This window comes from Chelonoidis abingdonii, chromosome 5 (assembly GCF_003597395.2).
Source record: "Chelonoidis abingdonii isolate Lonesome George chromosome 5, CheloAbing_2.0, whole genome shotgun sequence".
Taxonomy (NCBI): Eukaryota; Metazoa; Chordata; order Testudines; family Testudinidae; genus Chelonoidis; species Chelonoidis abingdonii.
In genome coordinates this window covers 139,166,340-139,180,458 of record NC_133773.1, presented here as the reverse complement: position 1 = coordinate 139,180,458, position 14,119 = coordinate 139,166,340, and the positions used below count along the sequence as shown (strand labels likewise).

The window sequence follows — 14,119 nt, the reverse complement described above, 5'->3', positions numbered from 1 at the left end:
GGGTGGGGGCCAGGCTGTTTGGGGATGCACAGTCTTCCCTACCCAGCCCTCCATACAGTTTTGCAACGCTGAAGTGGACCTCAGGCCAAAAAAGTTTGCCCACCCTTGTTCTACAGGATCTGCCATGCAAGAATGTCCCAATGCTTTGGAAACATTAATGAAGTAACTCTTCCAACATCCCTGTGGGGTGGGTATTATTGTCCACATTTTAAAGAAGTACAACAGATACAAGCAAGGCTAAGTTTTTGACCCTGGATACCTAAAGTAATGTCATTTAAAGTCATACTATGGCCTTGTCTATGTGGGAAAGTTTTACCAGTCATACTATACACTCTACTTTTATAACTCTCCCATATGGAAACATGCATTCTGGCAGAAGAGTAGCTTTTTTTGGTTATGCAGAAACTGTTTTCCAAGCAACATTAGCTAAGCCAAAAAAAAAAAAAAGGCCCTCACACCGGAGTAAGAGTGGCCACATGAGGGTTCTATCAGTGTAAGCACAGAAGTTTAAATTCACAACTTAGTTTACACCAGTATAAGTTTCTTATACAACGAAGGCCTTAAGCATCAAAATAAACAGAGGCTGATTTTCAGGCTTAATGTGCTACTGAAGGGTATTCCAATACCATGCAGATGTGCTCAAGTTCAAGGAGCTAAACAGAATTCAGAGGAGCATAGCACACATTACAGCACTTATTTAGGTGACTATTTCAGGTACCCAACTGTGAAAGTTTTGGCCCAAAGTCACAAAGCAAATCGGCTGCAGAGAAAGAAAGGGAAGCCAGGTGTCATGACTCTCAGTCATGTGCCTTAAAAGGGACTTGCAATGGACTTTTAAAATTGGGCTTGTACCCTTTTTTTGACACCTTAGGATGGAAAAAAATCAGTGTCCAAGATTTTTAAAAATAGAATGGGGGTGTTTTTTCTATATTTTTTTCAGCTAAAAAAAATCAGAAATGTCAAACTTGGTCTCCTCTGGTTTTGCTGGATGACCTCCTAAAAGGTGTCTCAGAGGTTTATTCAGCTCTTACCCTTGAACTGAAGCAGTAGGGGCTGCTGGAACTTTAACAACAATGTCTTTTCTCCAAAATGTTGGATATAGGACTTAAACAGGTACAGACGCTCCCCAACTTATGCAAGCATTTCGTTCTGGAACGCCTTGCGCAAGTCAAATTTTATGTAAGTTGGGAATGTATACCTGACAATTACGCACCAAAACAACAATAAAAAACGTACAGAACTTTTCCCGTAAGTGCGGATTTGCATAAATCGGGTTTGCATACCCCAGGGAGCATCTGTATTAACAAAACTGAAGAGTAATTTTCAACTGTGATTATTATAGGTGGTCATACATTTTTCATCGGAAAGTTTCTTTCAATGGAAAATACCTTTTCAACTAAATGGAAATTTTTGCAAAACAAGTTTGATTTTGTCAAAAAAATAAAAATAAAAAAATAAAGTACCAATTTTTTTGTTTAATGAAAATCTAAAAAATTAAAAGAAAGTTTTAAACTGAAAATAGAAAAAAGTTGCTTTTCAGGAAAAATATTTCATGAGAAAAAAAAAATCACTGTATTGCCTGTAAATCCCTTCCCCGCTCAGTTACCTAGCTTTCTGTCAATTGATATTTGTGGTGCCATAATGTCACTATTTCTCCAGGCACCTCATAGTCTTGGGTTTGTACAGTGTCTAGTCAAATGGGGTCCAGATATTGGGCAGGGGCCTCCAGACTCTACTGTAACCTTATCACCACCACTCCTTCAGGCCTTCCATACATCAGAAACAAGTGAAAAGGGGGATAAGATCAATTCCTCCCCCCACCCTTTGCAGCTTGCCACAAAATTACCCCTCAAACTCATGTTTGAGAAATGAGGGTGTCCTTTCTAACTCAGGATAGAATCACAGCATGTCAGGGTTGGAAGGGACCTCAGGAGGTCATCTAGTCCAACCCCCTGCTCAAAGCAGGATCAATCCCAACTAAGTCATCCCAGCCGGGGCTTTGTCAACCCGGACCTTAAAAACCTCTAAGGAAGGAGATTCCACCACCTCCCTAGGTAACCCATTCCAGTGCTTCACCACCCTTCTAGTGAAAAAGATTTTCCTAATATCCAACCTAAACCTCCCTCACTGCAACTTGAGACCAGTAGCACCTAGGAGACTGCAGGCTTACCTTTATGCACGGAGTAGTCCTATTGAAGTCAATAAGACTACTCACAGTGTGTAAAGTTAAGCACAAGCATCGGTCTTTGCAGGATTGAAGCCTCTGTGTGTAGAGCTGCTTGAAATTATTTCAAATAAAAAAGATTAGTACAAAATAGCTTTAAAAAATCTAATGACAATATTCTGATTGTCTTGACATTTTCTGGATTTTAATTTCATCACTTTGGGGTTTGTTTTCATTTGGGGGCCAGTTACTGAGAATTTTGATCAATTGGTTTAGACAGAGTTGTGTTTTTTTAATTATTTTTGAAAATGTTCAGTTTATTTCAAAACTTGAGAAAACGTCTTGGGTAAAAGATTCCATGCAAAATTTTGGAAAATGAACAATTTCAATTTTGCAAACAAGCAGAATAAAACCATCTAAGAGCTGATCAAAATGTAAAAACAAAAAAAAAATCTGAAAATTTGTGCACATGCACGTTTTTCAGTGCCCAAACTTTTGCCCAACTGAGGGCTGCGTAGATAACTTCCCAAGAGCCTGAAGACTGCACCTAATTACCATAAAATGAACTGACTGCTGCCATTAATGCTTCATATGGAGGTATAGTATAGGCTCTAGCATGCAATACGACGCTTTGAGTCAAACAGCCTCCCAGGGGTATTTGGTGCAGCGATGGCTCAGAAGGAAGAAATATTTAGCTTTTCTTTGGAGGATTCCCATGCAACAGCTAACCCGCTAAGCTCTATTTAGCTGCAATCAAGCACAATGATGAATAGTGGAAGTAGATCTATATTTTATATACAAATGAATCTCTACAAAAACATGGAAACAAACACATTTTTTCATCCCAGTAGAAAAGGGGACAACATAATTTACTCCAAAAACAGGGAGAGAGCTGTACCAGTTTAATGAAAACTACAAGACGTGCTACACTTAGTACCATTATATATATATATATATTATAAACCCAGGAGAGACCATTGTGATCATCTAGTCTGACCTACTGTATAACACAGGCCAGAGAACTGCCCTGAATTAATTCCTGTTTGAACTAGAGCAAGATTTTTTAGGAAAATATTTCACCTTGATTTAAAATTAGCTAGTGACAGAAAATGCACCACAACCCTTGATAGGTTGTTCCAAGAGTTAAATTACTCTCACTGTTAAACGTTTGCAGCCTATTTCTAGTCTGAATGTGTCTAGCTTCAACTTCCAGACAGTGTTTCTTGTTATACCTTTGTTTGCTAGATTGGCAAGCATTCTATTGTCAAGTTTCTGCTTCCCATTTAGGTACCTGTAGATTGATCAAGTCATTTCTCAACCTTCTCTGTGTTAAGCTAACAGATGAGCTCCTTGAGTCTTTTATAACTAACCCAGCAACATTTGAACTCAGGACTTTCAGCTGTAACAGCCTGAGTCCCTACTACTTGAGCTTATGGAAAATGTCCCCAATTTAGCAGCTGAAGGAAACTCATTAACCCGTTATATGAACTAGTCACTAGAGGAAGACAAAATCCACATTCTCTCTGGGAGGGGTGGGGGGTCACAGAGGCTACGTCTTCACTACCTGCCGTATCGGCGGGTAGCAATTTATTTCTCGGGGATCGATATATCGCATGTAGATGAGACACGATATATCGATCCCCGAACGGGCTCCTATCGATCCCGGAACTCCACCAACCCGAACGGCGGTAGCGGAGTTGACATGGGGAGCCGCGGACATCGATCCCGCACCATGACAACGGTAGCTAATTCGATCTAAGATACTTCGACTTCAGCTACGTTATTCACGTAGCTGAAGTTGTATATCTTAAATCGATTTCCCCCCATAGTGTAGACCAGCCCAGAGAATGGAAAGCAAAGATTCACCTGTGTCATCTGTTCGGCCATTGGACAAGCGAAATGAGTTGGAATGGCTCCCAGCTTGCTTGTATTTCTTAAACCTAATGAAGGAGAGAGTTCAGAAAATCAGCAGCTGCCCATCCAAGGAGATCAATTAAGATGGGTATATTTCTCACCCAAATAAATCAAAGTTTCACTATGTGTTACTTCTCCCCCTGGCTGCTCAACAGCTTTTAGTCTTGGAGTCAGTTATTTTGAGATTTCTTATAAATAAAAATACTAACTCTCATCCAGTACTGAGTACTTTACATCTTTGAAGGAATTTACTGGGGTCATACAGATTGTAACTTAGGACAGAATTTGGGTGCAAGATTCACAGTCCCCATGCACTGCAGGAAGTAGGATTTTCCTTATTTTACACACAGGGAAAAAGAGACCAAGGTCAGAAAGAGTGTCAGTGGCAGAACTAAAACTAACACTGGGGAGTTCCTGGCTCCTGATTCAGTGCTCAGACCACTAGTTTACGTATCCAGTCATTAACCGCACAGCCCAAAAGGGAAGGAGGGCCTATTCTCATTCACACAGTGACCTCCATATTCACAACATGGCTTCTTCAGGCAAACATCAGTTACCACTAAGCCTCAGAACAGCTGTCTTGGGGAGCTGTATCATAATTTAGGAGACACTTGTGGCATCTGGTAGGAAATGGCAGAGCAAATCTGCTTCTGCAGAAGTCAGTTGAGAATGCCTGTTTACCCCTTTGGAGGTCAGAAGCCCCAGTGCTAAGAACAGCTGAGGTGCTGCAGTATTTCCCTTTCTGAAACCTTCATGAATTCACCATCACACGCTCATTAACATCAAATGCTCTTAGATACTATGGTAATAGGAGCTACAGAAAACCCTAACACAGACACATCTAACCTTACACCAGCTGAGATTCAAAGGATTCCAGAAGCCAAATGCAGAGATGAGTGAAAATGACAAGCATTAAGAATGGGGTACCCCAACAGTGTATGTTCTGTGGCCTGATTCAGCAAAGCACTTAAATACATGCTTAAATTCATTTCTATTCAACAAAACATTTAACTAGGTACTTTTTACTTCAAGCACATTTAAGACCCATTGGTTCAGGGTTAATTACTTTGCTGAATAAAGGCCTATAAGTGGCGGGAAAGAGAGAGGCTACTGACATTGCTTTATAAGATCTAAGAGTTGTCTGAAGCTCCAGGTGCCGAGGGCCCAAATCATGCTTATGCTGAAATCAAAGGCAAAACTCCATTTACTTCCATTGGGCCCAAGCCAAGAAATGAAGGGAATTTTCCCATCACCAAAGGAAATTGCTTTTTTTTTTTTTAATCAACTAAACATTCCGGCAATTAAATAAAATATTTACTGGAGGTGAATAAACACTCACTCCTAGTTGACCATTTGCATTCAGGACGAGAGCAGTTAATGAGGTTACAATTCAGAAAGGTCCAATCTAATGCTTTGTATCTTTTAAAATGTACTTAAGAAAGTTTCATTAAAGTATAGTTCCAGTGACTTTCATCTGCTCTCACTGAAAAGTTACATTTACAGAACACATTACAGAAATGTGGGGCAGGAAGGGACCTTGAGAGGTCACCTAGTCCAGCCCTATGTGCTGAGGCAGGACCAAAATAATCTAGACCATCCCTCACAGGGGGTTGTCTAACCTTTTCTTAAAAATGTCCAGAGACAGACTCCATAACCTCCCTTGGAAACCTATTCCAGTGCTTAACTATCCTCATTGTTAAAAAGTTTTTCCTAGTAACTAATCTAAATCTTCCTTGCTGTAGATGAAGCCCATTACTTCTTGTCCTACCTTCATTGGACATGGGCAACAACTGATCACAGTCCTCTTTAGAACAGACCTCAACCCATTTGAAGACTGTTGTCAGGTCCCCCCCTCAGTCTTTTCCCAAAAACTACACATTCTCCATTTTTAAACCTTTCATCATAGGTCAGGTTTCCTAAAACTTATCATTTTTGTTGCTCTCCTCTTAACTCTCTCCAATTTATCCATTTTTCTTGAAGTGTGTCACCCAAAACTGGACACAGTACTTCACCTGAGGCCTCACCAGTGCAGAGCAAGTGGGATAATTACTTCCTGTATGTTATATACAACACTCCTGTTAAAACACCCCAGAATGATATTTGCCTTTTTCACAATTGCATCATATTCTTGACTATCATTCAATTTGTGATCCACTATAACCCCCAATCTTCTTCAGCAATACTACACCTAGCCAGTTAATCCCCATTTTGTAGTTGTACGTTTGATTTTTGCATCGTAAGTGTTGTATATTACACTTGTCCTCACTGAATTTCATGCTGTCGATTCCAGACCAATCCTCCAAATTGTCATGGTCATTTTGAATTTTAATCCCGCCCTCCAAAGCACTTGCAACACTTCAGAGCTTCGTGTCATTTACACATTTTTATAAGCATGCTCTTTACTCCATTATCCAAGTCATTAATGAAAATGTTAAATCGTACTGGACCTAGAACTGACCCTTGCAGGATCCCAATAGATACACCCTCCCAGTCAGACAGCAGACCATTGATAGTTACTGAGTATGGTCTTTCAACCAACTGTACACCCATTTCACCTAGACATTTTCCTAATTTGCTTATGAAAATGTCATGCGGCACTGTGTCAAAAGCCTTACTAATATCAAAATAGATCATGTCTACAACACCTTTCAGTTTGAAGGATTCCAAAGCTTCTTCCAGATCAGAGAGACCACTTCACACACCTATTAAATGCATCCACCTCTAGTGCAGAATGGGGCCACTGTTTCAAGGCCTGATGCAGAACACATTGAAGTTAACAGAAAGATTCCCACTGGCTTCAGTGGGCTTTGAATCAAGGTTGAAGGGGGGGGGGGGGGGGAGAGAAATCATCTCCAGCTCTAAATGCAGAAGGATTTCAGTTAGTTGAGTATAGTTACCCAACATAAAATTTGATCGGTAGTACCCTTACCTTTGCACAAAGAATCAACAGACTTTTAATGGCACAAGGAGTTGGGACCTATAATCTCAGAGAGTCCATCTTTAGTAGCACAGCACCTCTTACCCTTATGAGGAGGATTTGCTTTACACTGATCCACAGGGAAAAGCATCACCTACCCAAATACTAGCACACTATCTGCATAGTCCTTGGAGGTCTCCCTTGTAAAGACTGGCTAAGTCAGTCCTGCTTAGCTTAGGAAACAGAACAAAAGGCCCAAGTTAGCATAGCTGCAAGCCATCTGCTTAATAGTGTGTGTTAATTAACTTAAGGAGACTGAAAACATGTCACTAATATCCCATAGGGAGGTGAGTGTTATAAGTGTTTCTTACCTTAACATGTACAGCACAATAATTATAAATACTATGACTAGCAGGGAAGATAGGGCCACCATTACAGCTATAATTGGAGTCTCATCTGAAACAAAAAAGTAGACTCAGTTAAAAAAGAAGCAGCAGTTATCTTAAAACATCCAGTTACATCATTTTACAAACCAGATCACTCTACAATTTCTGGCCTAAAGACGATCGAATTGTTTAATAATGATACATTATCAAGTCATACATGATAGAAACACAGATTGCATATTTCAGCATTACTGATCACTTACTGAGTCCCCCAAACTGATATCCTATTTGATACTCTAAATACTGATTCTGTGCACCCTAACCTTCCTTGAAAAATCCTTTACTGCAGGATCTGACCCTAGGAAAGGAACTATTTTAGGAGTATTTCACACAGTGGAATGTCTCCCTTTCCTTCTACATCAGGGTGGACAAAATTAGGCCCGTCTAACATTTCTGTCCAGCCCGCCAAGCTTTTTGGCTGCTCCCTCGCGATCTGCTAGCCGCTAAAAGTCCCACGGCACAGCAGGGTGCTCAGGCAGGTTGCCTGTCTGCTGTGGCCCCACGCCGCTCCTGGAAGCAGCTAGCTGCTCCTGGCAAGTCTCTGCACAGCCCTGGCGGGGGGGTGTGGGGTGTGGCTCGGTGCGCTGCCCCCGCTCCCAGCAATGTCCTCACAACTCCGGGAGCTGTGGCGGCAGTGCTTGTGGCAGCAGTGCTTGTGGCAGGGGCGGTGCACAGAGACCCGCTGCCCCCTCCCCCAAAGGGGCGCACAGAGGCATGCCAGCAGCAGCCGTTTCTGGGAGCGGCGTGGGGCCATAGCATGCAGGTAGCCTGCTGCGCCACCAGCCAAGAGCCGCCTGTGCTAAGCGCCTTCCAGACAGAGCCTGCACCTCGCACCCCGTCCTGCACCCCTGTCCCAGGTCAGAACCCCTTCCTGTACCAAACTCTCTCCCAGAGCCTACACCCCTCACCCTCTCCTGCACTCCCAACACTCTGCACCAGAGCAGAGCTCCCTTCTGTACCCAAACTCCCTCCCATACCCCGCATCCTTTCCTGCACCCAAATCCCCTGCCCCAGGCAGGAGCTCCCTCCTGCACCAAACTCCCTCCCAGAGCCCATACCCTTCACCTGCACCCCAACACTCTGCACCAGCCTGGAGCTCCCTCCTGCACCCAAACCCCGCACCTCCTCCATTAATATAGTAGAAATGTGCAGCCCATGATGATGTACCAAAATTTGTGGAGTGGCCCCCCTGCAAAAATTATTGCTCACCCCTGTTGTGTGTGTATTAGAGGCATGATGGGCACAAGTCACTATGTTGGAATCCACATCCAAAGTTTAGTGGCATCATGGTTTTGATTCAGGGCCCATCTCCCTCTCCTATGTACTGAGAGGGCAATATGAACAAAAACAACGCCCTGACCTGGACACTTCTGAAGTAGGAGGGTTAAAATCCAAATCCAAAAAGTTTTGCAGAGTGCAAGGTGATTAAATTTAGCATCAACTTCAGCCCATCACAGAAAGGGGGGTGAACAAACTCAGATGAGTTTTGGTTCACATCTCTACTGCTCTCCCCCTACGGATATTTAATTTATTGAGAATGAGATTCTAGGCAAGCCACTATATATGCTGTAGCATTAACACTTGTAGGTTATTAGCTAAAACTTTAGTAAAACTGTTCAACTGTAGTGCTCTCTCTCTCTCTCACACACACACACACTTTTCATGGGCAGGAAATGTGCGACTCCTTTGCAAATTCACATATACAAAATGCTCTCACCCTTTGAAACATGCAGCAAGTTTTACAAATGAGGTGCTTGCAACTGACCACTGAGACCTGCCAAACTGGTTGCTAGGGCTAGTGCCCTATATGAAGAGAGATGGAGAGCTAGACAAAGTCAAGCAGACAGTGAAGTAGCCCTGAAGGACACATTCTGTGCATTTGTAATGAGCTGGAACAAGCGGGGATGCCAACAATACCATCTCGTGGCATTTTCAGGGGCATTCACAGCCAGCTTTGGCTGTGTGTATGGAGTTGCCTTCTCCTCTCTCTCAACAAGCATTTAGCAATCACTAACCCCTGTGCACGACATGGTCACAAAAACGCTCTCCCTATGTTAACTCATCATGAAAACCTGCCTCACAGAGGACCTGATCTACTACTGTGAAAGCCAGTATGAGTTTTGCCGCTGCTTTCACTGAGAGCAGCAGCAGCAGCAGCAGGTTCGCACAGCATGCAACATCGGTTTGGGATTGGGGGAGAGGAGGCTCTACATTTTGTTTCCTGCTTGGGGTTTTCTAGGTGGGTCAGGTAGCAAGACCACAGTTAACGGCCACAGCAGAAAAGCTCTAACTCGTCAGACCAGAAGTGTCAAAAGTATAGCTGCGAAAAACCCCAAGCTTCCTGCATCCTGCTGCTAGATGTGCTCCCTTTCAAAGCCGCTGCCTATTAATCATGCCTCACACCAATCACCTGCCAACAGCAGCTGGAAGGGTTTGCTCTAGGGCAGTGGTTTTCAACCTTTTTTCATTTACAGACTCAAAAAATTTCAAATGGAGGCATGGACCCCTTTGGAAATCTTAGACATAGTCTGCACATACTCAGGGATTTGCGGGCCAGAGCTTGAAAACTACTGCTCTAGCAAATCATTAGCTTGGTCTCTTTATCTGGGCTGCATTTGCAGTGAATGCAAGTGAAATGAACCACCACCACTTCGTGCTTGCTGGCCCGGGGAAGGAAAGGGGATTGCAAGTTGGTCTATAGTTAAGACTAAAGCTAACTCCATTGTGTGGGCTGGATCCTGTTCCCACTAATGTCAACAGAAGTCATTCCTCTGACATTCGCAGGAGCTGCATCAGATAATAAAATTTCCGGATCTTCACACTCACTTTCTCACTCCCTCTCTAAGAACCTTACAAAAGAAGCTGAATCTCCTGAAATTCTGCACACTGCATCCCACAATGGGAAGTTCAGTAAATATCAAAGCAAGACTTTTAAAGTGAGGATGTTCTGAAAATGCGCCTTTAGTTTATGCTAGGTAAACCAGAGGTTGTTTATTCTGGCAGCGTGGGCCAGCACATAGAGCAATGAAACTGACTAAAGAGACTTGGGTTCTATTCCCGTCTTGGCCACTGGCTTGCTGGGTGACCTTAGGCAAGTCAATTCCTCTCCCATGTGTCAGTTTCCCCATCTGTAAAATGGGGATAATGATACTTTGTAAGTCACTATATAAGAGCTAGATATTATTAAATTACATCCCTAAAATGGTTGGCCAAGATACTCATTGGCCTTGCTGAGGCAAGGAGACTTTTTGTAGTTTTGGGAGGGCTGGGGCTGGGGTTGTTAAGTGCACACAGAGAAAGGTTTAAGAACATACACTGAATTCAGCTGGTAGACTGAGCCAGAAGAGGCAGGGAGGGAGGTAGGTGACGGGCCAAGGCCTGGACTTCAGAGTAGGAGACTAAAGGGAAATGTGGAGAGGCAAAAATCTGGGAGAGGACATGATACAGAAAGTAGTGTGACCAACTCTTGCGATTTTATTGCAAGTCTCACAATAGCCGGTTCTTTTTTCTTAAAGCCCCAGCTCCTTGAGTCATGTGATTATGTGAGCATATCAACTTTCATTTAAAAATTAAATTAAATTTCTAGCCCTCGTGGTTGCAGAGAAAAGCTTGAAAATGTGACTTGTGTGCACTCCAATGGCTCAGAAACCAAAAGGCAAAGAAAACAAACCATAAATTTATTTTTATAAAATTAATAAAATGTCATGATATTTAAACCAATGTTATGGTTTTTGAACATGTAGGGTTGGCAATACTGAGGGAGGGACATGAACCAGGGAAGGGAGCTGGAGAGTGGGGTGAGGGTGCACACATGATGTGGTGCCCTCTGGGCAGGCAGGAGGAAGAGGAAGGGCACTGGTGAGACACAAAGGGGTGATTCAGGGCATGTGGGGACCTCTGGAGGACAAAAGGGAGTTAGCATGGAATAGGGCAGGGGAGAAAAGGCAGAGAAGGTGGATGCAGGACCATGGAGGCATAGTGGGTGTGCGCGCACAGGGGCCCAGCGCAGACAGAGGGGCCCAGCAAAAGGCTGAGTGCTGAAAGTTCACTATTCGGATAGAAGCATTCCCACTGTCCCCCACCCCCATTCCTTCCTGCAGTTCACTTCTCATGGTCACACATCCCTCCTATGCCCTTGCTAGTCTCTGCAGCAGGACAGTCTTGACCTAGTGGGTCTCAAAAGCTCCTACGAGAGCAAGGCTTCCCTCCTGCACACTTTCTCAACCCACAAAGGAGCTCAAACTTTGGTGCTCATTTAAAAATAGACAGGGAAATTCCTGCACAAAAAAAACTTAGTTAAAATTGAAAGTGGGTTTCAGTGGAATCCAATTAACATCCAAAACACAGTGGTGTTATTAATTATTCACATTATGACAGAACCTAGAAGTTACAGCTGAGATACAAGCCCTACTGCAAAGATGGTCCAATGGATAGACACAGCCTGGGACTTGAGGAGACTTGGTTCATTTCTCTGCTCTGCCCTAGATTTTCTGAGAGACCTTGAGCATGTCACTTAGTTTATCTGAACCTCAGTTCCCTATCTGTAAAATGGAGATAGTACTTCCCTATTCTTACAGTGTTGTGAGAATATATAGACTATATACACTAAAGAGCCAGGCCCTCATTATTATGGTAACGGGGGGCATATAATTATCTTAGATAGTGCTAGGCACTGTACATATATATAATAAGAAACAGTGCCTATCCCAAAGAACTGACAATGTAATTAGACAAGACAGACAGAACAGAGAAATGAAGGGCCAGATTTTCAAGGGAGATTAACACACTGGTTGCCCCCATGACTGGTCAAAGGTCTTACACAGTCTGTGACAGAACCATGAATACCCCAATCTCCTGAGTCTCAGAACTGTGCCTTAACCACAAAGCATCCACACTTCTTAAACATTGTCCAGCGGCTGCAAGGGAATTCATGTTGCCAACCTTGTTTGGTTCCCTTCAGTTTTCTTTACAATCAAATTTGGAGAAAAAGAGAAACTAGAATAAAAACAACTCAAGATAAACCAAAAAGAGTTTGTTCATAAAAGCCCAGTAAAAAAGTAAATCACAAAGCAAGGAGCTCAAAGACTCCACCCACTGCTATATGCTTGTTGCTTTTTCAACATCCTAAACCAGCAACAGACAGTGTGGTTGGGTGGGGTGTGGGAATAGGGAAAATAAACCAGGTGTGTTCTGTTTGGATATTTTAGTTTAAAAGGCCATATTGACTTTAGAAATCAGCACAGGCAAAAAGAGGCCAAAGTCAACAGCAACTCATCACTGTCAAGAAATCCCATGGAGGGGGAAGGGAGGGAGAAAAAAGGGCAAGTCATCGAGGCTGTCTCATTAAGTCATATTTATTGGCTCCATCCCTCACTTAGTCCAGTACAGTCTCCCTGTTGACGGGAGCTGCTAGACTCTTGTCAGCACTTGTGTTTGGGCTTTGTAAATGCAAAATCAATGCAAACATATACACACACAAAAATGTGTGCACATCATTTACAGACATTATTACAAAGACTGCAACAGTTACAGGAAACATGTACATAGCTGAGTGAAATTCTCCCCAAAGCAGAGGGCCAACGTAAGGCCAAGGCAGCAATTAAATCCACCCAGTTGGGAGCAGCTGACTCACAATTCCCAGATTTCCACAGGACATTTGGGATTTACTCATGACATTTTGCAGGTGCAAGCTTCAAGTCCACAATGGAAAATTTACCTCACATTAGCAAGTTTCTTTCATTTTTAGCTATTATTTGCATTACAGCTGAGCCACATGAAATTGGGGCATCATAATGCTAGATGCTGTATGTGCACTGGTTAGAGACAGTTTCTTTTCCAAAGAGTTTACAGTCTAAATAGACAAGACAAAGGATGGGAGAAAGGAAGGATCATTATCTCCTTTTTACAGATGGGAAGAGGAGACTCAGAAATTAAGTGACTTGCCCAAGGTCATACAGTGAATTTGTGGCAGAGTCAGGAATTGAACCCAGATTTTTCCAGACCAGTGCCTTGACCACAAATCCATCCTTCCTCCAATCAAGGTGTTGCAGATAAGGAATTTTAGAGGAAGTTTATGTTGATAGTTCTTTCAAGTGGGTCTTAGATTATTAACCCACTTTCTTTGAAGTGGATTTGGCTAGGACAACAATCACTACAATATTCTCTATACATGGCTTCCACGCTCTCAAGTAGCATCGTTAGGTTCTAAGGCAATGGTCCCCAACCTGTGGGGCAAGGCCCCCTAGAGGGGCCACGGCGGAATGTTCAGGGGAGCACAGCAGGGCCCTGGTCAGCCCCTATTGGGGGTGAGAAGGGAGTACCACCCAGCCCTGCTCTGCCCCCAGCTCCACTCCAGCCCTGCCCCTGGCCCCAGCCGTGGCTCCGCTCCCGGCCGCAGCTCTAGCCCTGAGCGCAGCCTTGTTCCTAACCGCAGCCCCTGCCCTGCTCCCAGCCTAGGCCCCTGACCATGGCTCCCAGAGGGGCACAACTGAAAAAGTTTGGGGACCACTGTTCTAAGGAGTAGTATACAGAGGGACTCATAACCAGCCATTCTTCTTCTCCCCTTCCAGCAGGAATCCTGTCTCCTTCCTTGCTCCAAACTCCCTGCCATGAGCCATCACACACATTACTTTCTTTCCAACCACAAGCCACATGACTTTCCAACTACCTCCCTCCACC

General features: G+C 43.5%; 1 protein-coding gene across 1 annotated transcript in view; it reads right to left on the bottom strand.

Moving 5' to 3' along the window:
• The window catches only part of PTPRA (protein tyrosine phosphatase receptor type A), a 267,066-nt gene that overhangs the window by 44,441 nt on the left and 208,506 nt on the right, over positions 1–14,119 (bottom strand). The window contains 2 exon segments of the mRNA XM_075066663.1: positions 4,031–4,104; positions 7,367–7,451. Coding sequence (XP_074922764.1) covers positions 4,031–4,104; positions 7,367–7,451 — 159 coding nt within the window.